The sequence below is a fragment of the Rana temporaria genome, chromosome 13 (assembly GCF_905171775.1).
Source record: "Rana temporaria chromosome 13, aRanTem1.1, whole genome shotgun sequence".
Lineage (NCBI taxonomy): Eukaryota > Metazoa > Chordata > Amphibia > Anura > Ranidae > Rana > Rana temporaria.
Genome location: NC_053501.1, coordinates 98817082 through 98843193, shown reverse-complemented (window position 1 = coordinate 98843193; position 26112 = coordinate 98817082). Strand labels below are relative to the sequence as shown.

Here is a 26112-nt window from a genome sequence, read left to right as displayed (position 1 = left end):
CTAAGACCCTGGTGCCCAACATGTGGCCCCAGGGCCACATGCGGCCCTTTGGCATATGATGTGCAGCCCTCAGTCTTCAGCCGTCTGTAATGGGGATCATTGATTAGCATAATAGCGGTGATCTCTACTTGCCTTATGTAACATGTTCCCAGTTTCGTATTCTCTTCTGCAGCAAACATTTTTCATATCCACACTCTCTGACCCTCATTTCCTCTATTAGGTCTGCAGTCTCAAGTCTTCTCGAGCATTACATATATTCAACATTATGTGCGGCCCTTTGGTGATGTCAGGGGCCACAGTTGAGGCCCCTATAGCTCATAAGTTGACAACCACTGACTTAAGACTTAAAGTGTCACTAAACCCAGTAATATGAAACAATAGTTCACCTGCCCACCCACAGTGCCCACAGCTTATAAATCTTCTTTTTACATTAAAATACTGCCACTATATACCATTTTGGCTGATCTGTATACCACAGTTACATGATAACCTGCAGAGTTTGTCCAGAGCTGTGTGTTCAGGTAGGAGTAGATTTCCACTACAGCCTTTATACACGCCCACATGTGTGATGTCAGTATCATGTGACCTGGCTAGCTCTGAGAACAAGGAAATGTTCTCTCCAGCATAAAAGACACAACTGAGCATGTGCAGGTTGGATACCCTGCCTGTGTTACATAGTTATATAGTAGGTGAGGTTGAAAAAAGACACAAGTCCATCAAGTCCAACCTATGTGTGTGTGTTAGCTAGCCTTCCACCCAGATAGACATTGTAAGAGGGGATGATCTGTGCATACAGGATCAAATAGCCTTTTTACACAATGCAGAGGATTAACCCTTTAAGTTCCACAGTGGAGTATAGTAAGCATGCTATGCTGCATATACAGACTGATTTATTTTACTTAATTTCCTACTTTTATGAAACTTTTTAAAGCTTTCGATGTCTTTTATTTAATTTACTTTATTATTAGTCATTTCATTTAATTTACTTTATTATTCCCATGCAGCTGGGATGTTGGAAATTGGTCAGTTTGCAGCCGGACTTGCGGGCCTGGAATACAACACCGTCAGGTCCTCTGCCGGCAGATGTACGCAAATCGCACCACCATGGTTCACCCACAGAGGTGTGGCCACCTGCCCAAACCCAACGTCACTCAGACATGTCAGCTTCGTATCTGCAGCCAATGGGAGATCCAGAGCAACTGGAGCACGGTAAGAACCTGCATATCGCGAAAATCCTATACAATGTCATATTGAGCATGTAATGCGGACCTCAGGTTATCTTAAAGTGAACTTGTGGCCAGGCTATGGTCAATAAAGTATTGATATAGTCTTAACAAGCAGTTAATGTACCATAAAACAAGCCCTCAATGACCTCTGTAGCTGCAGCCATTGGGTAGCACATCTTTCTCAACTTACTAACAGAACTTGCATTTTCCAAAGATGTCCATCCCATATTATTATTATACAGGATTTACACAGCCAACAGTTTGCACAGTGCTTTACAATTTCGAGAGACACTACACCAACATTATAATTAAAAAAAAGACGGTTAGAGGAGTCCTGCTCCTGCGAGCTTACAATCTAAGAGGGAGGGGCTGGTGAAACAAAAGGTAGGGTCTGTGAGGGATGAACAGATGAGGGGAGTAGAAGATTCGGTTGTAAGCTGGGGGCAGATTAGGCCACCCTGAAGAGATGAGTTTTCAGGGATCGCCTAAAAGTGGACAGAGTAGGAGATAGCCGGACAGAATGGGGTAGTGAGTTCCAGAGGATGGGAGAGGCTCTGGTGAAGTCCTGGAGATGAGCATGTGAGGAGGAAACAAGGGAACTAGAGAGCAGAAGGTCCATATAAATTGTCCAGAGCAGCAGTTCTCAACCTTATTGAGACCAATAATTTCTTCCAAAACCTCTCTCGCCCCAACAGTAAAAAAAAAAAAGTTATATTCTTAAGCAATAAAAATATGGGAACGCGAGAGAGGTATTTACATTCTGAAAGGCTCTGGATAGGGCTGGGTGTGGGGGTGGTCATGTAGGGGATGAGATTTCAGGGGGGGGGGTGGGGTCTCTCCATGACGCTGGGGATCTTGCAGGGGAAATGTGGGTGCTGCAGGGGTTGTGGGCAGTGTTGTAGGCTGGGGGCACTACTCAGATAGCAAGCAATTGAGCTGCAAGTTTGAAAATGACTTGCTAAGCTAGTGCTAGACTTGCCAGGCTTTTTTGCACAATTGCATTGCATGACTCCAGATCACAAGTCTGTGGCAAGTTCTGGTTCAGTTATGTTGTGCAATAGTCATCCCACCACAGGGGTCACTGTGGCTGAATTTTCATGCTGTAGACTTGATGTACAAAGTGCTCTGCAAGTATACAACCTGCCAGTAATGTGCAGCAAGTTAACAAGACTTACAATTCAACATTGCCCCAAATTTGTGGCAAGTTATCCTTGCTATCTGGGTATAGGGGGCTGGAGGCTATTCAATAGGCTGGGGATCATTGCAGGGGGATGGGCAGGGCTCAAGTCCTGCCGCAAAAAGTGGGAATGAAGTTCCTGCACTTTTTTCACAGCAGGAACTCAGTTCCCTTTGCAGGACTAGAGCAGCCGAGCCGCCCGAGCCAATCCTTCACTAAGCGGCGATGCCCAGCTCGAGTCACTGTCAGGGGCAGGCGAACCTTAGTAATCCTTTATGTTACTGGCTGCTTCCTGTATATGGATTCATCGGGTAGTGTGCGGGTATTCCGTCACTTCCTCAATGCCGCAATGTCTCCTGGGAGCTTTTGTCATTGTACCCAGGAGACGTTGCGGAGGTCTGTCGCGAGTTATCGCGGGATTTAGAAAGAACTTGCTTCTTTCTAAAAAAAAACCATGCGGTTTAGTAATTATGCATATGAGCGTATCATTTTTTTTTTGGTGGGGGAGTGGATCTTGGGTGGGAGTTCCCACACTTTTTTCCCCAGGTCTTGACCCCTGGGGATGGGTGACACTGTATTAGGTTGGCGAGTACTGGGGGAGGTTGGGAGCGTTGTGGTGGCAACTATGGTTGCTTGGAATCACTGTGGGATTTAGGGGATCTGGAGCTGGCTGAAGGCCCGGTAGGAGTGAGGCCATGGCCCAGCAGCAGGCCACGGCTCGGTGGTTGAGAAGCACTGGTCTTGAGACTTTCAGAACTGTCAATAGTAAATAAACCAGCAGAATAATTTGGTAACCAGAATTTCCTGGCGTGACCGTCCTCTACATTATTCAGACCTGTGCTTATTCTGGGAGGTTTGCTTGTGGGTAGCCATCCTCTGCAGTTCTTATCCTTCATTTTGCTTATTCTTGCCTTGATATGATTGTGTCCCCAGTGCTCCGTCATGTGCGGCGTTGGACAGAGGACACGGCATGTGCGCTGCATTAGTAGCCAAGGAGATGAAGTCGGTGATGGAGAGTGCAGCAACCGCCTCCGACCTAGAACCAACGAGGCCTGTGACATGGGTCCATGTGTCCGCAGCTGGTTCCACAATGAATGGAGCTCAACGGTAAGTCGTTACCAATGGTAACTCCCACTTATGATGGATGGGCTTAATTCAAAGGACAATGTCTAAATTACAACAACCATTGAAGAATATCTGAATTGATCCATCATTAATATGACTAGACTTAAACCCCGGGAACAAAAAAGGGGTTATTTGGAAAGTAGCCCTGGACTGGAGGCATAGAATACAACGGAGAAGTAGAAAAAATATTACAATATTTATTGAAAAAAATACATGGTATGAACAGAGCATTCAAAAATAGATAAAAAATCATATGAAATGATACAGAGTATACAGAGAGCCCTTGTGCGTCAACGTGTTTCACCCTTAGGCTTCATCAGGACACGTTCAAGGTTCAGGACACTGAAGTTCTCGGATAGCTCCTGGGAGTGAAGCCTTCCAGTGTTCAGAGGAAGGCTGTTTGCCAGGGGCTATCTGAGACCTTTTCAGTTTTGGAATCACCCTTCATGGGGTATATGACTCGAATGGCAATATAGTTCTGTGTCTATGTACATGATCCTGTGCCCTGTAGCCCCACAGTGGATTATGATTTTAAAGCTTGAGTACCTTATAGCTTGGCTACCCTTCCTATGTCATCCTTGTGTGGCACTGCTTTGCCCCTGCTTGGAAACAACTTGGTTACTTGTGTTAGCAGAGCTAGCTGTCTCTAAATTACCCATATGCAGACTACTGGAACTAGTCCATCTGTTTGATGCTATCTTTGAATATCCCTGCTATTGGATATCTATGTACGAGGCCTATTCTCCTGCAAGACAGTGATATCCGTTTTCTCTTTTGCTATCTTTAAACCTTGAAGTGTCCTGAAGAAGTCTAACGGTGAAACATGTATGATTTTTAATCTATTTTTGAATGCTCTATTCATACCATGTATTTTTTTCAATAAATATTGTAATATTTTTTCTACTTCTCTGTTGTTTTCTATGCCTCTAAAGTCCGGTCCAGGGCTACTTTCCAACTTTTCCAAGTAACCCCTTTTTTATTCCCTCTTAAACTTACGGGTGTGGCGATGTGAGCGCTTCCTTTCTTATTTTCATGGACTTAAACCCCAACTCTTAGGCCCCATACACACGATAGAATCCATCCCCTGAAAAATCCCAGCGAATGGGTTTCAGCGGATAGATTCTATGGTGTGTACAATCCAGCGGATCTGTTTCCGCGGATTTTTTTCCCATGCGATGGATTTCCAGCAGATAAATATTTGAAGACATGTCTTCAAATCTATCCGCTGGAATCCATCCCAATGGATTGATCCGCTGGTCTGTACAGACTCACCGGATCAATCCGTCCAAAGGGATCCCCCGCATGCGTCGTAATGATTCGACACATGCGTGGAATTCCTTATATGACTGCGTCGCGCACGTCGCCGCGTCATCATCGCGGCGACGGCGCGACACGTCATCGCCAGAGGATTTCGGCGCGGATTTCGATTCGATGGTGAGTACTCTCCATCGCATCAAAATCCGCGCAAATCCTCGAGAGGATTTATCCGTGGAAACGGTCCGCTGGACCGTATCCGCGGATAAATCCTCCCGTGTGTACGGGGCCTAAGAATTACAAATAAAATACCTGTATATTATGTCCGCTAAAATTCGGCCATCAGGTCTGCCGTATGCCTTCCCCACTATCCCAGGAACCAGAAAATGCTTTTCATTGTATTGTCATCTGCAATACTGGAAAAAATCTTGTAATTACATTAAAACAGTGACTATCATATAACATTTATTTTAAAAGATTTCATCAAATGTCCCGGAATGGTTTATCTTGATATTTGTAGACCAGAGAAGGAATCTGTGACGACCTCTTCTAAAGTCCCAATATATTGTGCAGTTAATAGGAACCTTCTGTCAGTAAAAAGACTTCCTGATTTTTGTCGATCCTCTTGGTGTTTCCTCAGTGATGGATTTTCATCCTTTTTTTTTCACTCGCAGTGTTCTTCAGAATGTGGAATGGGAATCCAGCGTCGTTCAGTCTTCTGTCTCTCTAGTTCGGCCTCAGATGAGTCTCAGGATGGCTGTGGAGGAACTAAGCCTTCTGACATGAGAGTCTGTAACAGTGGACCCTGTGAGAGGATAGTGAAGTGGTACACAGGACCTTGGTCTGAGGTAAGCAGAACAGACAGGTCCCCTTTGTTTTTGACCAAGCATGAAGCACCTAAACTATTCTTTCATCTATTGTTCTTGTCTATCGCCAGTGGCGGCTGGTGCTCAACATTTTTGGGGGGCGCAAACGTAAAAAAAAAAAATTGCAGCCTCACTGTGCCCATCAAATGCAGCCACTGTGCCATCAATTGTCACCACTGTGCCATGCCATCAAATGCAGTCACTGTGCCATGCCATCAAACGCAGTCACTGTGGCATCAATTGTCACCACTGTGCCATGCCATCAAACGCAGCCACTGTGGCATCAATTGTCACCACTGTGCCATGCCATCAAACGCAGCCGCTGTGCCATGCCATCAAACGCATTCGCTGTGCCATGCCATCAAACACAGTCACTGTGCCATGCCATCAAATGCAGTCATTGTGCCATGCCATCAAACGTAGTCGCTGTGCCATGCCATCAAACGCAGTCACTGTGCCATGCCAAACGCAGTCACTGTGCCATGCCATCAAACACAGCCACTGTGCCATCAATTGTCACCACTGTGCCATGCCATCAAACGCAGCCACTGTGCCCCTCAATTGTCGCCACTGTGCCAATTGTCACCACTATGCCCCTCAATTGTCGCCACTGTACCCTTTAATTGTCGCCACTGTGCCCTTTAATTGTCACCACTGTGCCCATTGTTGCCACTGTGCATGTCACTGTGCCCTTTAATTGTTGCCACTGTGCCCATTGTCACTACTGTGCCCATTGATGCCACTGTGCCCTTTGTCGTCACTGTGCCCATTGATGCCACTGTGCCCTTTGTCGCCTCTGTGCCCAATGTCGCCGCTGTGTCCTGTAAAATGCACTTACCTTAATCCTTCCACGTCCCTCGATGTCTTCTCCCGCCTGGTGACGCTTCAGCCAATCAGGTTACCGATAACCAGAATCGGCGAACCTGACGGTTGTCAAACTAATCCAAGGAACCCACCCCCCGTACGTACCGAGGATAAGACATCCGGGAGACGAGGGCTGTACTCGGAAAGTCGCTGGCTCTGATTGGCACTTCCGCTCAGCCAACCAGCTGCCGTTATTCAGGTGGTCGGCGCTCAATGTCCGGCCACCTGAATAGACCAGCGGCAGCTGGAAACAATAACATACATTCATGCAATGCATGAATGTATGTTATTTTCAGTGGCGGTGCGGAGCCAGAGGGGGTGGCGCTCCAGCGCCCTCTATGGACGGACCGCCGCTGTCTACCGCTTACTGTTTTCTGACCCGGACTGCCTGACCACCCTTTTCATGCTGCCTACCTTGACCAATACTTGAACTAGAGTATTCTCCCATCTACCTGAAGAAATAATGAAGGAGTAGCCCACACCTGGCCATCAAACAGCTTTTGATTCAATTGTCCAATTACTTTCGGTCCCTTGAATAAAGGGATGGGGGGGGGGGGGGTGGCTATTCTTAAGAGCTGAATTCCTAAACCCTTCCTCCGATTTGGATGTACATACCCGCAAATTAAACCTGAGAGTGGGCACTTACCGCCCATATCCATTATATAACGATAGCTTAGATATGTTTTGGCAAATACCTGAAATAAACGAAAATTGTGCTTGTGTCCAAATATATATGGACCTAACTGTATCTAGAACATGGACAAAAAATTCCCCTTTTTTTTTCAAAAAATACAGTGCTTGCCTATATGGCAGGATAGAAAACATGTTTAACCACTTGACGCCCGCGCTATAGCTGAATGACGGCTACAGCGCGGTCCCCAAATGCCGGAAGGCCGTCAATAGGCGTTTTCCCCTTTGCGCGCTCCCTGCACGCCCCTGTCACTCGGGTGATCACAGATCCGGTCCCGGCCCCTTACCACATGATCAGCTGTCAGCCAATGACAGCTGATCACTTGATGTAAACAAAAGCTGACAGCGTGTGGATAAAAAAGGCAATCACCGGCTTATGTGAAAGGGACATCGGTCCCGAAGAGGAAGGAGACAATTCTGCCTCCTCTGTGCAGTTAGTACCCCCTGCCAGTGCCACCTGCCATTGCCACCTGCAAGTGCCCACCAGTGCCACCTATCAATGCCCATAAGTGCCACCTATCAATGCCCACCAGTGCTGCCAATCAGTGCCTCATCAGTACCACCTAGCAGTGCTGCCTATCAGAGTAACTTACTAGTGCCGATCAGTGCCCATCACTGCCACCCATCAGTGCCCATCACTGCCACCTATCACTGCCAGCTATCTGTGCCACCTATCAATGCCACCTATTAGTGCAACTTCTCCGTGCCCACAAGTGCCACCTGTCAATGCCCTTCAGTGCCACCCCCATCAGTGCTACCCCTCAGTGTCACTTCTCAGTCCACCTATCAATGCTCAAAAGTGCCACCTATCAATTCCCACCAGTAGTGCCAATCAGTGCCTCATCAGTACCAACTAGCAGTGCTGCCTATCAGAGTAACTTACTAGTTCCGCTCAGTGCCCATCACTGCCACCCATCAGTGCCCATCACTGCCACCTATCAGTGCCCATCACTGCCAGCTATCAATGCTACCTATTAGTGCCACTTCTCAGTGCCCACCAGTGCCACCTATCAATGCCCTTCAGTGCCACCCCCATCATTGCTACCCCTCAGTGTCACTTCTCAGTGCCCACCAGTGCCACCTATCAATGCTCACAAGTGCCACCTATCAATTCCCACCAGTTGTGCCAATCAGTGCCTCATCAGTACCACGTAGCATTGCTGCCTATCAGAGTAACTTACTAGTGCCGATCAGTGCCCATCACTGCCACCTATCAGTGTCCATCACTGCCAGCTATCAGTACCACCTGTCAATGCCACCTATTAGTGCCACTTCTCAGTGCCCACCAGTGCCACCTATTAATGCCCTTCAGTGCCACCATCATCAGTGCTACCTCTCAGTGTCACTTCTCAGTGCCCACCAGTGCCACCTATAGGTGCCCATCAGTGCTGCCTTATAGGTGCCCATCAGTGCAGCCTCATCAGCGTACATCAATGAAGTGGACAAATTTCCCGTTTGCAAAATTTTATAACAAAATATATAAAAAAAAAATATATATATATATATATATATATATATATATATATATATATATATATATATATATATATATATATATATATATATTTTTTTTTTTTTTTTATCTTTAAAATAAAAACCCCAGAGGTGATCAAATACCACCAAAAGAAAGCTCTATTTGTGGAAAAAATATGATAAAAATTTCCTTTGGGTACAGTGTTGTATGACCGCGCAATTGTCATCCAAAGTGCATCAGCGCTGAAAGCTTAAAATTGGTCTGGGCAGGAGGGGGGTTTAAGAGGCCAGTAAGGAAGTGGTTAAGAAGACTAGGTCCTAATTCTCCTTTCCTGTATGTTAGTGCTCGGCAGACTGTGATGAAGGCTCCCAGAGACGAGATGTGATCTGCATCAGCAAACTTGGGACTGAGTTTAACGTGACGGAGCCATCGGAGTGTGCTCACCTTGAGAAGCCCACCGGTCTGCAATCATGTAATGCTGGATCTTGTGGATCACGCTGGTTCACATCCCCATGGAGCACAGTAAGTGTATAAATGTAATTAATCTGCTTGTAAAGAGGAACTCTGGGAAACCAATAGACCAAATATGTATGTATGCCTTCAGGAGCAGGTAATATATGCGAGAGCAAGAGAGAGAAAAGCCACCCAAAGATGTGAACCTGAGCTTTGCCCATGCAAAGGAAAGCAATAGGTTACACTCAACGCGGAAAATCACTCAGCATTCTCATACTATTCCTGAATAATCCCTGTAGTGTGTGTCTAATATGTGTATTTCCTACAATCGCCAGCTACATCTAGTGGCCATAGTGTGGTATTTTTCTAGATTGTTAGCTAGATTCAGGATGGCGAGCGCATACTTGCGGCGGCGTAGCTTATGGCATTTAGGCTACGCCGCCATAAGTTAGCGAGGCAAGTACATGATTCACAATGTACTTGCCTGCTAAGTTACGGCGGCGTAGCCTAAAGCGGGCGGGCGTAAGGGCGCCTAATTCAAATTAGGCTGAGGGGGGCGTGTTTTAATTAGGCTTGACCCGACGTGATTGACGTTTTTTTTTAACTGCGCATGTGCCGTCCGCCTACATATCCCCGTGTGCATTGCGGCTAAGTCCGCTGCACGGGCCTATTGATTTCGACGTGGACGTAAACGACGTAAAACCCTATTCACGGACGACTTACGCAAACGACGTAAAATTTTCGACGCGGGAACGGCGGCCATACTTAACATTACTATTCCATCTATTTGATGGAATAACTTTAGGCCTGCTAATGCGTTACGTAAACGGCGTATCTGTACTGCGTCTGCCGGGCGTACGTTCGTGAATAGGCGTATCTACTGATTTACATATTCTACGCCGACCGCAATGGAAGCGCGCCACCTAGCGGTCAGCCTAAAATTTACACTTTAGGATACGAGGGTGTAAGACACTTATGCCGCTCGTATCTGAGCCTAATTTAAGCGTATCTGGTTACCAGAATACGCTTAAATTAGCGCCGACGCAGATTCTGACTTAGGCTGGCGTATCTACTGATACGCCAGCCTAAGGCTGCATTCACACCTGAGCGTCGTCGTTCGGTCGTTTTTTTGGGCGTTTTTTTCTGGCGTTTTGTCGCGCGTATTTGCGCGTTTGCATACAGCGTCGTGCAACGTTTTTGTACTTCGGCGTTTTTTATTTTAGCCAATAGGAAAAATGATCATCTTTTCATCACTTGTTGCTATGTTGGTAGATTTTTTTTAATCTTCTCCATGGGCGACAAGTTCTATTTATTAAAGCGACGAAACGGCCGTAGCAAACGCCCGTTGTCACGCGATACGCTCAATTCGCGCGTTTCCCATTACTTTCTATGGGGAAAAAAAACGCTCAAATACGCCCAAACCGCACGATACGCGCGACAAAAAAAGGTCCGGGACTTGTTTGAGCTTCGCGCGACAGGCGTTTGGACGTTCAGGTGTGAACAGTCACCATAGGGAATAATGTTAATTCTCCCCTCTGGCGTTTGTGAGCAGTGCGCTTCAGGCGTAAACGCCTAGGTGTGAATGGGGCCTCTCTGAATCTAGCTATTTGTTATTTCAAGAAAGTACTACATTATGGACACTAGATGGAGCTGATAGGAAATAAACATATTACACATATTAGACATATTATGGAGGAAGGGCAGAAAAAAAACCCTGCTAGGGTACAGATCTCTATTAACCACTTGCTGACCGGCTTACATCGGCAGAATGGCATGGCTGCGCAAAACAACATATGGGTACGTTGTACCCTTTAAGAGCCGCCGGAGGCAGGCACGAGAGCCAGCACGGGCATTTGTGTGTGTAAACACACAAATCCCAGTTCTGTTAGGGGGAAGGAGACATATCGTTTGTTCCTAGTAAGTAGTAACAGCGATATGTCTCAACGCCAAGTCAGTCCTATCCCCATACAGTTAGAAACACTAACTAGGGAACACATGTAACCCCTTGATCACCCTCTAGTGTTAGCCCCTTCCCTGCCAATGACATTTACACAGTAATCAGTGCATTTTTATAGCACAGATCCCAGTATAAATGTCAATGGTCCCAAAAATGTGTCAAAAGTGTCCGATCTGTCCGACGCAATGTCGCAGTACCGCTAAAAATCATAGATCACCGCTATTACTAGTAAAAAAAAATATATATATAATAAAAATGCCATAAATCTTTCTCATAGTTTGTAGACGCTAGGGCCCAGATTCTCAAAGGGCTTACGACGGCGCCGCGTCATGTACGTCATGTTCTAATCTGGGCCGTCGTATCTATGCGACTTATTCTTAGAATCAGTTACGCATTGATATCCATTAGATCCGAAAGGCGTAAGTCTCTTACGCCGTCGGATCTTAACTGCAATTTTTTTTTTTGCCCGCTAGATGGCGCTTCCGTCGATTTCCCCGTCGAGTATGCATATTAGCTAGATACGCGAATTTCCGAACGTACGTGAATGGTGCTGGACGTAATTTACGTCCACGTCAAAACCAATGACGTCCTTGCGACGTCATTTAGAGCAATGCACACCGGGAAATTTTAGGGACGGCGCATGCGCAGTTCGTTTGGCGCGGGGACGCGCTTCATTTAAATGAAACCCGCCCCCTATCCGCCGAATTTGAATTCCGCCGGGTGATTTACGCCACGCCGCCACAACTTTACAGGCAAGTGCTTTGTGAATAAAGCACTTGCCTGAAAAACTTGCGGCGGCATAACGTAAATGAGATACGTTACGCCCGCACAGAGATACGCCGATCTCTGGGAATCTGGGCCTATAACTTTTGTGCAAACCAATCAATATACGGTTATTGTCATTTTTTTTACCAAAAAGATGTGGAAGAAAACATATCGACCTAAACTGAGGAAGAAATTCGTTTTTTAAAAACATTTTTGGGGATATTTATTATAGCAATAGCATTTTTTAATTTTATTGTTGCTCTGTTTTTGTTTATAGGGTTTAACGTTCCGTTTTAAAAATAACCCCCCTTCTTCTTCTTGCTCCCTCCAGTGCTCGCAGTCCTGCCTCGGCGGTCTCCAGGTAAGGGAGGTTCGTTGTCTGACAGCCGATAAGATCTTCAGTCATCTCTGTGACTTGGATTCCAAGCCGGACGAGAAGAAAACGTGCAACACGCAGCCCTGCTCCGCCGTTCTAGGTGAGGAGTCCGCGACAACTGTCCCACCTCCAACTGATATAGCAGTGCAGGCCTCTCCAGCAGCTAAGAGGTTAATAAAACACTGAATGCTTTGCGGTGCACATGAGTGTCAGTGACAGCCATGAATTTTCACCATCGCTGCCTGTGTCGGCGTAATACGACTACCATTCATCCCATCGTTATAGGGAGATATTAAAGTGTAACTCCATCTTTGTAGAAAATCTGTTATTTGAAATCAGAACAGTGAGTGACCGCCTTTCTGAAATGTGTTCATTAACCCTATGCGCTTTTTTGTGCATTTTCCGTTTTACAGAAACACACTTCACTCCATTTAACATGGTTTCCTATGGTGCACGTTCACATCTATGCGTTTTTAAGCCGGTGCATTTTTCGAAAGGGTCGGGAACTTTTTTTTTCCTGCAACAGGTTGCGTTTTGCATGTAATAAACTCCAATGGAGTCGCACCAGAAACGCAAGTGCATGATCAAATAAGGATCTGGTATGGATTTTTTTTTTTTTTTCATTTTGGTGTGGGGTTCCCCTCTGAATCCATACCAGACCCAAGGACCATTTTTCCTTTTTTTTTTTTTTTGCTGACAATTCTTTTTTTTTAAAGCATCAGAAGTCATCAGTTGTCAAGGATGTGGCGGCCGCCTTCCCGGCTCGCTCCTTAAAAACCAGCTATATACAATGGGGCAGATCCACAAAAGGATTACGCCGGCGTATCTATTGATACGCCGGCGTAATTTTAAAATTCCTGCGTCGTATCTTTGTTTTGTATCTACAAAACAAGATACAACGGCATCTGGGATCGATCTGATCCGTCTTAGTACGCCGTCGGATCTTAGATGCATTTTTTCGGCGGCCGCTAGGTGGCGTTTCCAACGAATTCCGCGTCGAGTATGTAAATTAGCTAGTTACGGCGATTGCTTTGCGGTGACTTGACATACCTACACTGACAGTAGTGACCTGACATCAGTGGCGTCAGTAGGGTTGGTGTCACCTGGTGCGGTAAAATATGGTGTCACCCCCCCCCCAATAACATTTTTCAAATATTTTTTACCCTACTGTTTGCTCTCTGTTCTCCTTTCTTCCCCTTTTCTCTCTCTCCCTATCCATCTTTCTTGTTCGTTCTATCCCTTCTTCTTTCTCTCCATTTTTCTTTGTCCCCTCCCCCCACCTCTTTCTCCAGGACGGAAATTCACATCTCAGGAGCCTATAGGCCAGGGGCGTACCTAGAGCATTTGGCACCCGGGGCGGATCCAATATCTGGCACCCTCCCACGTTAAAATGTAAAAACACCCCACTGTGCCCCCTGCATACCTCTGCATCCTTCAATATCTTTTTGTTACTACTGTGTACCCCCCTCTCCACAACTGCACCTCTGGACCACTTTACATTGCACAGCACCCTGCACCACTGGACCCCTTTACATTAAACAGCCCCCTGCATCACTGGACCCCTTTACATTACACAGCCCCCTGCATCACTGGACCCCTTTACATTACACAGCCCCCTGCATCACTGGACCCCTTTACATTACACAGCCCCCTGCATCACCGGACCCCTTTAAAATTACACAGAACCCTGCATCACCGGACCCCTTTAAAATTACACAGCACCCTGTTTCACTGGACCCCTTTACATCTCACAGCCCCCTTCACCTCTGGACCCTTTTACACTACACAGCACCCTGCACCTCTGGACCTCTTTACATTACACAGCCCCCTGCACCACTGGACCCATTAACATCACATAGCCCCCTTCACCTCTGGACCCTTTTACATTACACAGCACCCTGCACCTCTGGGCCCCTTTACATTACACATCACCCTGCACCTCTGGACCTCTTTACATTACACAGCCCTCTGCAAAAAAAAAAATTTTTTAACTTGTAAGCAAGTTTGAAAAATTGGCCCGGCCCTTAACAAAGAAAGATACGGATGTTTTTTCTTTCGTTCAAGCTCAAAGAAAGTTACAAGGGCACTGCATTTCTGGCAAGATCTACAGGTATTTTCTGTACTTGTCGAAAGTGTTCTTAGCCTGAAAAAATAAATGAATGCATCCGCCTCATTTTATGACTGGTAAGCTACAATATATTACATGTCTGTTCTTGGATTTAGATACACTTTAAAATACAAAGAAAGGCAGAGTTACACTTTAATCTTCAGTTTAACTTCTTTTGATGTGGTTGTTGAACATAAACCCCCTTTATCACCCAAATTAATACCGGTCCTCACCATTATAGATATGATCCAAAGTCCAGGCCAGCCTGATATCAGAAACCTGTTATAGTGGGAATATGCGGCTCCCATAGCTGTGCTCCCTCTAGAGATGTCAGATTTAATGCTGTTATGTTGATCCTCTGGCTTCAGTGCTTTCGGATTGCCAAGTCAAAATGGCTGATCTTCATAGTTTTTCTAGACCAGCTTTTAGAAGGTATCGAGGCCAGGAGATAGCCATGGCAGCAAAACAGCCAGTGTTGTTAGAAGGCGATAGACAATGGCTGATATTATTGCCAGGTCTACTTATTTTTTGGTTTTTCATGAAAGTGTAAAACCACAAAAAAAAAAAAGACTTCCATTTCGGGACTCCCAAGAGGATAGCCAACTAAGTGGTCACACTCCACCTTAAACTGTCCTAATACGTATGACCAGCCTTACCCTATTAACTTGGTTGGCATAAAACATGAGTGCTGCATGTGGAATTGGCATGGAATGATCGCTTATATAACAATTTATTTTGTATTTTTATTACTGGCTACAGTATGTCTTAAAGGGTAGGTCCACCTCACCAGCTACATATATTTTTTGGTGGCTTTGGCAGGAAGACCTCTACATCGGATGTCCCAGCTCTGCTGACTGTGGCCATCACTGGCCCCTGTTATTCTCATTTATTTTACATTTCATAGAATACAACAGTGGGGCTCTCTGCAGCCCAAACAGGAAGAATGACATGATACGGCATGGAGGAGGTAACAGTAATAGGAAGGTCTCGCCAACGCTCCATTAACGTCCAACGAACCATTGATACATAAACTTGTACAACCATCGTAAATTGGCTTTTGGATGATAAAGTACACAACGGAGTTTCACTACCGCCCAAAACGGGTATTTTTATTTTGAAATAGTAATTCAAATTGTGATGGTTGCCCATGCACTCCTCTTGCCTCCCTGTTGTCTAATGAGGCAGTAAGTTGTTGCAGGGAGGTGGAAGACCACAATGTGATCTTAGGAGCAGTATTCATTGCTTGCATTAGAGAGATAAAAAAAGAGCGCAAGGTCCATAAAGACATGGATGAGCGAGTCCTGACCTCAATCCGATAGAACGCCTTTGGGATGAATTAGAGCAGAGACTGTGAGCCAGGTCTTCCATCATCAGTGCCTGACCTCACAAATGCGCATCTGGAAGAATAGTCAAACATTTCCATAGACACACTCCTAAACCTTGTGGACAGCCTTCCCAGAAGAACTGAAGCTGTTGTAGCTGCATAAAGTGGGCCAGCTCAATATTGAACCCTACGAACTAAGACTGGGATGCCATTAAAGTTCATGGGGCAGATCCACAAAGAGAGTACACCGGCGTATCTAGTGATACGCCGGCGTACTTTCAAATTTCCCGCGTCGTATCTTTGTTTTGAATCCTCAAAACAAGATACGACGGCATCTGGGTTAGATCCGACAGGCGTACGTCTTCATACGCCTTCGGATCTTAGATGCAATTCTTCGGCATCCGCTGGGTGGCGTTCCCGTCGTATTCCGCGTTGAGTATGCAAATTAGCTATTTCCGACGATCCACGAACGTACGAGCGGCTGTCGCATTCTTTTACGTTGTTTCCGTTCGGCTTTTTTCGCCGTATAGTTAAAGCTGCTATTTAGTGGCGTACGCAATGTTAAGTATGGCCGTCGTTCCCGCGTCGAATTTGAAAATATTTTATTTTGTTTGCGTAAGTCGTCCGTGAATGGGGCTGGACGTGATTTACGTCCACGTCAAAACAATGACGTCCTTGCGACGTCATTTAGCGCAATGCACAGCGGGAAATTTAGGGACGGCGCATGCGCAGTTCGTTCGACGCGGGGACGCGCTTCATTTAAATGGAACACGCCCCCTACTCGTCGATTTGAATTACGCGCCGTTACGCCGCGAGAGATACACTACGCCGCCGTAACTTACGGCGCAAATTCTTTGTGGATTCAAAGATTAAAAAAGTAAGTTACAGCGGCGTAGCGTATCTCACATACGCTGCGCCCATGCAATTGTACGAGGATCTGCCCCCATGTGCGTGCAGACATCCCAATACTTTTGACAATAAAGTGTATATAGCAATGGATAGATTACGAGCAGGTTTGCCTGGAGAGAGCCCACCCCTCCATAGAGGTACGGGGACCCACGGGACACCATGGAACAGCAAAGTACATACATTTTTGTTTTTTAAATCCCAGCCTTCCAAAAAGTCAAACTGACCTACCATGATAGAGACCATTTTGTGGAGGGAAATTGCAGCAGCCTGGCTACAACAATGAGTATGTATAGCCATCTGTAAGCATTGACACGACTGCCAAGTGATGATGCAGAACCTCTAGGAGGCTGTGCATACCCTTGGTTTTAGCTAGCATGGCACCTAAAAGACAGGTCACTTTATAAGGCAAATAGTGACTCTTATGTTAACATTGTGGTCTTTTCCACACATTTTGCCTTTGATTTGGTTACAACTGATGGCCTCACTGGGCAAGAGGCAGGTAAGGGGAGAGGGCAGCAACCATGAAAGTTCTGGTGATGGTTTAAGAAGAGACCGTTTTTATGGGGGTACGGAGTCTCCTTGGCTTGCTTTATTACCCAAAAGCCTACTTAAAATGATGGTACAATTTAACCTTTCAATGGTTGGTGGCCACCAATGGGATCCAATGAGCTAAAGCACTTTGGCTTCTTATATTTCTTAAGTACGATGATTGGACATCCCCTGTCACTGCCACCTCCTACATGTCGTATCATGTCGCTCATTCTGTTTCCTAATGGATTGATACTGTCTTGGTTGTACATTTGCGCTATTCATGAAAAAAAGTTTAAAATGTTTTTAAACTTTCATGTTGGCCATTGATGGTTCAAATCTCAGCCGGGTTCAGCAGGGACTGGCTGAGATTCAAACCATGCTTGGGCAGGCTGATTGTGCCCAAGTTGATCGATCAATCAACTTGGGCACAATCAGCAGGGCTAGGACAAGGGCTGAGTATAAGGCATGCATTACCGGTGGAAGAGGGGGTACAATTCTAGACCCTTTCCCTGGGTGCTGGACAACCCTGTCCCAATATTGACAACCAGCATGTCGAATTTTTCATGCGATTAATTACAATGTGTTCTCCCGACCGAGACGGCTCCCTGCACCATCCTGCTGGGAGAACACAATATCACCATTGGAGGGATTTCCCCATCAACACTGACCCGTGGTTGCCCTGGTAAATAATTTGTTTGCTTGACCTCCTAGCCCCGTTGTTTGACAGTAAACAGTCTTCTCTAATATTCTGTGATCACTTTGTTTCAACTGATGGAAATGCCCACAGATTTGTTATAAGCCTTACTTCTGTAAACCATTTTTTAAGAATATTTTTTCAATGATGTCTTTGTCTTCTCCACCCAGATGAGAACTGCCGAGATCGATATCACAATTGCGCAGTGGTGGTCCAAGCCCGTCTCTGCGTCTACGCCTACTACAAGCAAGCGTGTTGCTCCTCCTGTTCCCACTCCCTGCAGCGAACCAGGGCATCCGAGAACCGATAGCGTGAACATCTACCGCCCCCCCCCCCCCCCACCCCCTGCCTCACCAGATTCTATATTTTATATATTCAGAAGAGACAGTATTTATTAACCTCTTTGGCGCTAGTTCGGCCAGCCTAGCTTCAAACAGGCGAAAACCGCGTGGGCCCAACTAGAGCGGCGAGAGACACAATTGTATATTTGCTTTTAATGTTGTCCAGTCAGCCGCAGGGGGAGGAGTCTGCTTTCCCTGATACTTTACGGTGCTAAGTAACAATACCTGTATACCCGTTTTTGACCTACTGTGACTTGTATGCAATTCATCTTGTCGGTAATTCAATATAGGAATTTTGTTAATAAGCGTAGCGCTACGGTGACATGAAGACAGACATATACTGTTTTGCGTTATACAGAAATATAAGCTACAATGCACCCCAAAGTCCTCTCTCCAATGTCAAAACAGTAATCACATGGCCTGTGCCGAAGGGGTGCCAGCTATGTGATCACATGGTCTTTCCTTTGGCATAGGCCACATGACTGGCACCAAAAGAGAAGAATTTGGCAGAACCAAGACAATAGGTGTGTTTGGCTGATATCTCTGTAATATTTTTTTTATGATTACTCAGGGGAGTGATTATGTAAAAATTATAGGACAGTATAGGTCTGCTATAAAGTTGGTAGGTACTGCCTTTTTTTTCACTTTTGAAGTTTTTAGGGTATTTTAGAAGGGTGATGTTCTGTATCCCAACAAAGCCTCCCCTCCTGTACCATTAAAAACCAACTGAACTTTCAGGTTCATCTGGCTAAATATGTTCCAGGTGCATCAACACAAAAGGTGCACAAAGTCTTTACAGTTCTTTTACTTTAAAAGAAGCCACAGTTTGCGTAGAAAAGCCTGTTACCTGCCAGCTTGATGTCTATGTGTAAAGTACATTACACATTATCATAGGCATAAACATCCCACAATGGTTCGAGGTAAAGTGGACACAATGTTAAGGCTCATACACACAATCTGACTTTTTGACAATTGTCCGACGGACGTGTTTGACAATCCGACCGTGTGTGTGCTCCATCGGACAATTATTTTCGGTTTTTCATCGAACAAATGTTTGCTGTGAATGCTCTCAATCTTTCCGGCAACAAATGTCCGATGGAGGATAATCCGATCGTGTGATCGTGTGTACAGTCCAAAGTACAAACACGCATGCTCAGAACCAATGCTAAAGATCAGCCAACAATAGCAGAAGTTGCCCAAAGGGTGGCAGTAAGAGCTGAAAAACCACGTGACTTGGTGAAAGTTGGCTGAAAATGTTCTGCCGTGTGTATGCAGAACAAGTTCACGGCCAACCCCCATTCAGACCAAAATATACGGAAAAGTCAGATGGAAGTCCGATCGTGTGTATGAGGCTTGAATCTCATCTCCAAGAGATGATCAGACAGACAGAAACAATAGGTGACTCAATTAACAATGGGAATTCACACTTAGAAGGCACACAATGGGAGAGACATACTTAACAATAAACACAACACCTTAATAAACAGACTTTAGCAGAAGACCCCCGGTTCAGACAGTTCGGCACCAGTATTCAAGAAGACCCCGGGGCTGTCCAAATCTCATTAACCAGCTTTCTTTTCACGTACATCTTCTCACCATCATGGTTTCTTTGACCGTTTAGTGTTCTCTTGCATTATATAACAGGATATCTTCCTGGACGCACATAGCTCCCTCAAAATCCAGGGCCCATAGTCAGTAGGCAAAAGGGTACCTTGCAGTCCCCTCCAAAAGCTCCTGTACCGGTTGGGTCTGTCACATCCATTCTCACTGTTTCAATGCAAAATTCCACTTTAGATCAAAAGAAAAAAGGCATTCAGAAGGCAGCACCACCTGAATGCCTGTAAATTGTCTCTAACCTTAGAAAGCGATCCACCTATGATCACTTTTCAGAGGTGTGTTTAGAGCTACATGCGCTTTAGACTTTCAACACCACTTGTTTTTAGGCACTTGGAACATATTTATGGATTTGAACATATAATGTAGTTGGACTAAATATCTGTCCACTCTTGATAGAGCAGGGGGTTATGGCATGGAAATGTTTGGTGTCACTGAAGGTGACCCTAAAATGGACATTGTACGAGACAAAAAAAAAAATCTAAATTACTTAAAACGCCATTCATGCCAGATGTGATGCATAAGTTGTGTTAAAAAAAAATGCGGTCATGCTGCCTGCTTTGTTCATTGATCCTTTTTGTATACATTGTGGGAATCCTTTGCAAACCGCATGCGCCTGGCCCATTGTATTCAACATGACCCTTCCAAAACACACTAAAACCTTCATCATTGGAGGAAACACATCCCTCTACCTTCCCTATCCCCCTTCCTCAATGGGACCCTTTTCATCATTGTTACAAAACAATCATCAGACCCAAAACCCAGAGGCTGATATATGAAAACTAGGGGAAAGTAACGTAGAGGAGTTGCTATTTTTAGGAATATTTGACAAAAATAACCTTGGTCCAGCATTGCCCAGACTTGGGGGCAGATCCACATACATCTGCGTGGGCGCAGCGTATGTGTGATACACTACGCCGCTGTAACTTGCTTTTCTTTTCTTTGAATCCTGAAAGAATTTGCGCCATAAGTTATGGCGGCGAAGTGTATCTCTCGCGCCGTACGGGCGTGAAATTAAAATTGGGCGGGTAGGGGGCGTGTTTCATTTAAATGAAGCGCGTCCCCGCGCCGAACGAACTGCGCATGCCCCGTCTGTCAAAACTCCCAGGGTGCATTGCTCCAAATGACGTCGCTAGGACGTCATTGTTTTCGACGTGTACGTAAATGGCGGACCAATTACGCAAACGACGTAAAAAAAAATTTAAATTATACGCGGGAACGACGGCCATACTTAACATTGAGTACGCCACCAGATAGCTGCTTTAACTATACGCCGGAAAAAGCCAAACGGAAACGATGTAAAAAAATGCGGCCAGTCGTACGTTTGTGGATCGTCGGAAATAGCTCATTTGCATACTCGACGCGGATTACGACGGGAAGCCTCTATGTTTCCTACCCTGTGTGCGGTGCATTCAGGCCTTGTTCCTGAGCAGCCTCCGATATATATATATATATATATATATATATATATATATATATTTTAAAGGGTATATATGAACTTTAACACCAACTATTGTTACCTCGCTTTCCCATGGTCTGTTTATTAAATATTAATTGACCGAATATCAGAAGCATTCAAGCAGGTTGTGTCAAATGTACCCATACTTTTTCTAATACAGTGGAACCTTGGATTACGAGCATAATCCGTTCCAGGAGAATGCTCGTAATCCAAAGCACTCGCATAGCAAAGCGAGTTTCCCCATAGAAGTCAATGGAAACAAAAATAAGTTGAATTCTATGGCATGCAATACCGCATGTGGCCAGAGGTGGGGGGGCACCGGAGAGCCTCTGAAATACTCAGAAAGGCTCGGGGACAGCTCAGCTGAACTCAGAAAACCTTGGAAAGGCTCGGGAACAGAGTATTTCCTAACATCTCCGGTCTGCTCCGGCGCCCTCCCACCTCAGGCCAAATGTGGTACTGCACACCACTGTGTAAAAAAAACAGTGTTCGTATTGCGAATATGCTCGTTACTCGCAATCCGAGGGTTTCACTTGTACATTGATTTCTATATTGTCAGCTCCATCTAGTGGCCAAAATGCAGTATATCTTTATGAAAGACCTCGGTAAGAAAATATACGGGGCCGGATTCAGCAAGAATTTACGCCGGCGTATCTATAGATACGCCGCGTAAATTCAAAGCTGCACCGGCGTATCTTCTTTCTGTATTCAGAAAGCAAGATACGCCGAAATTAGGCTAAGATCCGACTGGCGTAAGTCTCTTACGCCGTCGTATCTTAGGGTGCATGTTTACGCTGGCCGCTAGTTGGCGCTTCCGTAGTTTTCGGCGTAGAATATGCAAATGACCTAGATACGCCGAATCACAAACGTATGTGCGCCCGGCGGATTTTTTTTACGTTGTTTGCGTGAGGCTTTTCCAGCGTAACGTTGCTCCTGCTTCTATGAGGCGTACGCAATGTTAAGTATGGACGTCATTCCCGCGTCGAATTTTGAATTCGTTCGCGACTAGGGCTGGACGTAATTTACGTTCACGTCGAAAGCAATGACGATTTGCGGCGGAATTTCGAGCATGCGCACTGGGATGAGCCGTTCGTAAAAAAACGTAAATTACGTCAACAATAATTTAAATAAAACACGCCCACATCATCCCCATTTGAATTAGGTGGGCTTACGCCGGCCCACATACGTTACGCCGCCGTAACTTAGGGCGCAAGTTCTTTATAAATGCGGAACTTGCGCCCTAATTTATGGCGGCGTAACATATCGGAGATACGTTACGCCCGCACAATATTACGCAGGGCTACCTGAATCCGGCCCACGATATTTTGCCCACTAGGCGGAGCTAAGAATATAGGAATTAATTAATGAGGGAAAAAAATACAGGGACATTTCAGGCAGCTTGCACAAATGCTTCTGCAATTCGGCCAACGAATGTTTTATAAATCGACCCCAAGTGTGAAGCTAAAATATATACAAGAGCAAAATGTTGATTATGTTGTGACCCTGTTCACTGTAGCGCTATGTGACATGTTAATTTTCAATCTGTGTTAACTCAGGCCTCATTTATCAAAGCATCCGAAATAGCAACTGTGTGTGCTGTGCATCAACCAATCCGCTTGTAGCTATTATTATTGCCAGTTAACATGAAAGGATCTGATTGGTTGTTATAGAGAAGACAGGCAGTATTAGAGGCTTTGATAAGCGAGGCCCAATAAGAGCAATACTGAACCTGCTGTAGACGGACATCGGAGAATGGTGAGAGGAAATTGTGCTTTTCCCTGATGTTCCTCCGATGTCTGTTTACGGCAGGCTCTGGAAGGACGGAGAATATATTTCTGCATAGATATTGACTTTCTACTGTGTCTGCCTCCTACCCCCCCCCCCCCCCCCCCAGTGTTTAACAATAATATGGTGATGTACTGTAGATCAGTGGTTCTCAACCCTGTGAGAAGAAAAGAACGGCTGCACACCAAAGAAACGTTCCAACATATTTATTCCAAAATAGCAACAAGACAGAGTGTCCGAACCCAGGAGGTGACGCGTTTCACACTGACCTCAGTGCTTCTTCAAGTGTGAAACGCGTCACCTCCTGGGTTCGCACTCTCTATCTTGTTGGCTGTCAATTGCTATTCTGGAATAAATACATAGGAACGTTTCTTTGGTGTGCAGCCATTCTTTTCTTCTCATTGATCACCGGTGGCGAGCCGTGGCTTGCACCCAGCCCATCCGGACTGTATTAATTGCTCACCCAGATCAGGTTTGTCTCCCTTGAACGTTCCCAACCCCCGTCCTCAAGTACCCCCAACAGGCCATGTTTTTGGAATTTCTCTTAGATAAAATAGCTGTCCAAAATACCAAACCATTGACTCTTATTCTAAAGCACCTGTGCAAGATAAAGGAAAACCTGCAAACATGGCCTGTTGGGGGTACTTGAGGACAGGGTTGAGAACCACTGCTTTAGATAACCCACATGGGAGCCTAGCAGTGGCTAAATCACACGTGACTCTAAGATTTAAACCGGTTATTATCTGGATGTTTTTTTTTTATCATACCTGAGGTCAGTACCATTTTACTTTGAAGGGTGAACTCACACTAATGAGTGTAATTATAAAAAAAATCTGCAGAGCAATTTGCACAACTGCATGTACATTTATTCTGTGCGAATGGGGGAAAAAATTGAATGTTATTGGGCTGTTTTTTCTCAAGGTTGAGTGTTTTTCGTTCTTAATAATAGCGTACAGTTGAGCTGTTTCTTCAAATCTTCTTAGAACATTCAACGGACACCATAAGCCTTCAATGACAGATTCGACCTTAAAGGTGTTGTAAAAGGTTAGTTTTTTATTTTCTAAATAGGTTCCTTTAAGCTAGTGCATTGTTGGTTCACTTACCTTTTCCTTCGATTTCCCACAGAGATCTGCACGCGCGCAGCGTACCTGAGATACGCTACGCCGCCGTAACTTTCCCGGCTTTGGTTCGAATCCATAAAGATTTTGCGCCGTAAGTTACGGCGGCGTAGTCTATCTCTCGCGGCGTAACGGCGCGTAATTCAAATCGGCGATTAGGGGCGTGTTTTATTTAAATGAAGCGCGTCCCCGCGCCGAAAGAACTGCGCATGCTCCGTTCCTAAATTTCCCGCCGTGCATTGCGCTAAATGACGTCGCAAGGACGTAATTTTTTTGAACATGGACGTGAATTACGTCCATCCCGATTCACGGACGACTTACGCAAACAAAAAAAAAAAATTCAAATTATACGCAGGAATGACAGCCATACTTAACATTGAGTACACCACCAAATAGCAGCTTTACCTATACGCCGAAAAAAGCCGACTAGAGACGACTTAAAAAAATGCGACGGCCGCTCGTACATTCGTGGATCGTCGGAAATAGCTAATTTGCATACTCGACGCGGAAAACGGCAGGAACGCCACCCAAGAATTGCATCTTAGATCCGAAGGCGTACGAAGACGTACGCCTGTCGGATCTAACCCAGATGCCGTCGTATCTTTGTTTTGAGGATTCAAAACAAAGATACGACACGGGTAATTTGAATGTACGCCGGCATATCAGTAGATTCGCTGGCGTACTCTCTCTGTGGATCTGCCCCTAAATGTTTTTTTTTCTTTGTCTGATTTTCTCACTTCCTGTTTCTCCTCAGTAAGCTTGCCCCCATCATCCATGGGGGTTAGTCAGCCAGAACAGCTTACTGAGGAGGAACAAGAAGTGAGAAATTCAGACAAAGAAAACAAACAAAAAAATAAAATTAGAAGGGAAATGGAAGGAAAAGGTAAGTGAACCAACAATGCACTAGCTTAAAAGGAACCTATTTAGAAAATAAAAAACAAACCTTTACAACCCCTTTAATTAATTCCGATTTTCAGACGAATGCATTTTTTAACGAAACAAAATGAATAAAAACGAATTTCGGGAGTAACTAAAAATTTTTATTTTCAGACGAAAACAAAATTCTGAAATGAAATATTTTAGTGTGCACATGTCTAGTGGTTCTTAACCTCAGTCTTCAAGTACCCCCAACAGGCCATGTTTGCAGGTTTTCCTTTATCTTGCACAGATCCTTTAAATCAGAGTCAATGGGTTGGTATTTTGGACAGCTATTTTATCTAAGTGGAATACCCAAAACATGGCCTGTTGGGGGTACTTGAGGACTGAGGTTGAGAACCACTGCTTTAACTGACCATCTGTACCTCAGGATGGACCTGCAGCTGGAGGAAAAGTCTGCAGGAGCTTATTTATTGCACTTACAATCCACTGATCAAAATTGCAATGCTTGGCAGGCTCCAGAGCAAAACAAACTAATACATTCACTTTTTTAATGAATGTGGGTGCATTAATAATTTTTGCAAAAGGTAGACTGTGCCATTAAAGTTTTTTTTTTTTTTTCATTTTGAATGTGGTGGGAAAAGATTAGACCCTCTGTCCCTATTGTGTAGATTGACCACTCTATTCTGATGACTATTGTCACAGAGACAAAAAGTGGAGGGGGATCCAATATTTTAGAACAAAAGGAGAGTGAAATCTTCCAACGGAGACGCCAATTATCCCTATCCCTGACTTTGGAAGATCTCCTCTAACTTCCTGGTTTTAAACATTCCAAACCAAAAGAATTCAAATAAAAATAGTTTTGGCTATACATATATTTTTTAATTGGGGTGTTCAGAATATCGGGATTGGGACTGTATGACAAACTTCTGTATCATGAGAGGGCACCTACTATTATATCAAACCCCATCATTTGTTGCGCTTAACTTGGCATTGAAGGGGTTGTTTGCACACTTACTTGATGTGCCTTCAGTATTTCTCCATTGGACAATACCTCAGTCCTCCTGTAGTCCTATCAGATTTTTTAACCCCATGTGTTGCATCGTGGCTGCACAGCCACCTTTTCT

General features: G+C 45.0%; 1 protein-coding gene across 3 annotated transcripts in view; it reads left to right on the top strand.

Annotated features, from left to right (window-relative positions):
* ADAMTSL4 (ADAMTS like 4) overlaps nucleotides 1–18132 on the top strand; it is a 312392-nt gene extending 294260 nt beyond the window's left edge. For all 3 annotated transcript variants that reach the window (XM_040332769.1, XM_040332770.1, XM_040332768.1), the window contains 6 exons: nucleotides 1005–1209; nucleotides 3337–3510; nucleotides 5457–5630; nucleotides 9019–9198; nucleotides 12183–12327; nucleotides 17963–18132. In XM_040332769.1, coding sequence (XP_040188703.1) covers nucleotides 1005–1209; nucleotides 3337–3510; nucleotides 5457–5630; nucleotides 9019–9198; nucleotides 12183–12327; nucleotides 17963–18102 — 1018 coding nt within the window. In that variant the 3' untranslated portion in view covers nucleotides 18103–18132. The remainder of the gene's footprint in view (nucleotides 1–1004; nucleotides 1210–3336; nucleotides 3511–5456; nucleotides 5631–9018; nucleotides 9199–12182; nucleotides 12328–17962) is intronic.
* The last annotated feature ends 7980 nt before the right edge of the window (nucleotides 18133–26112 follow it).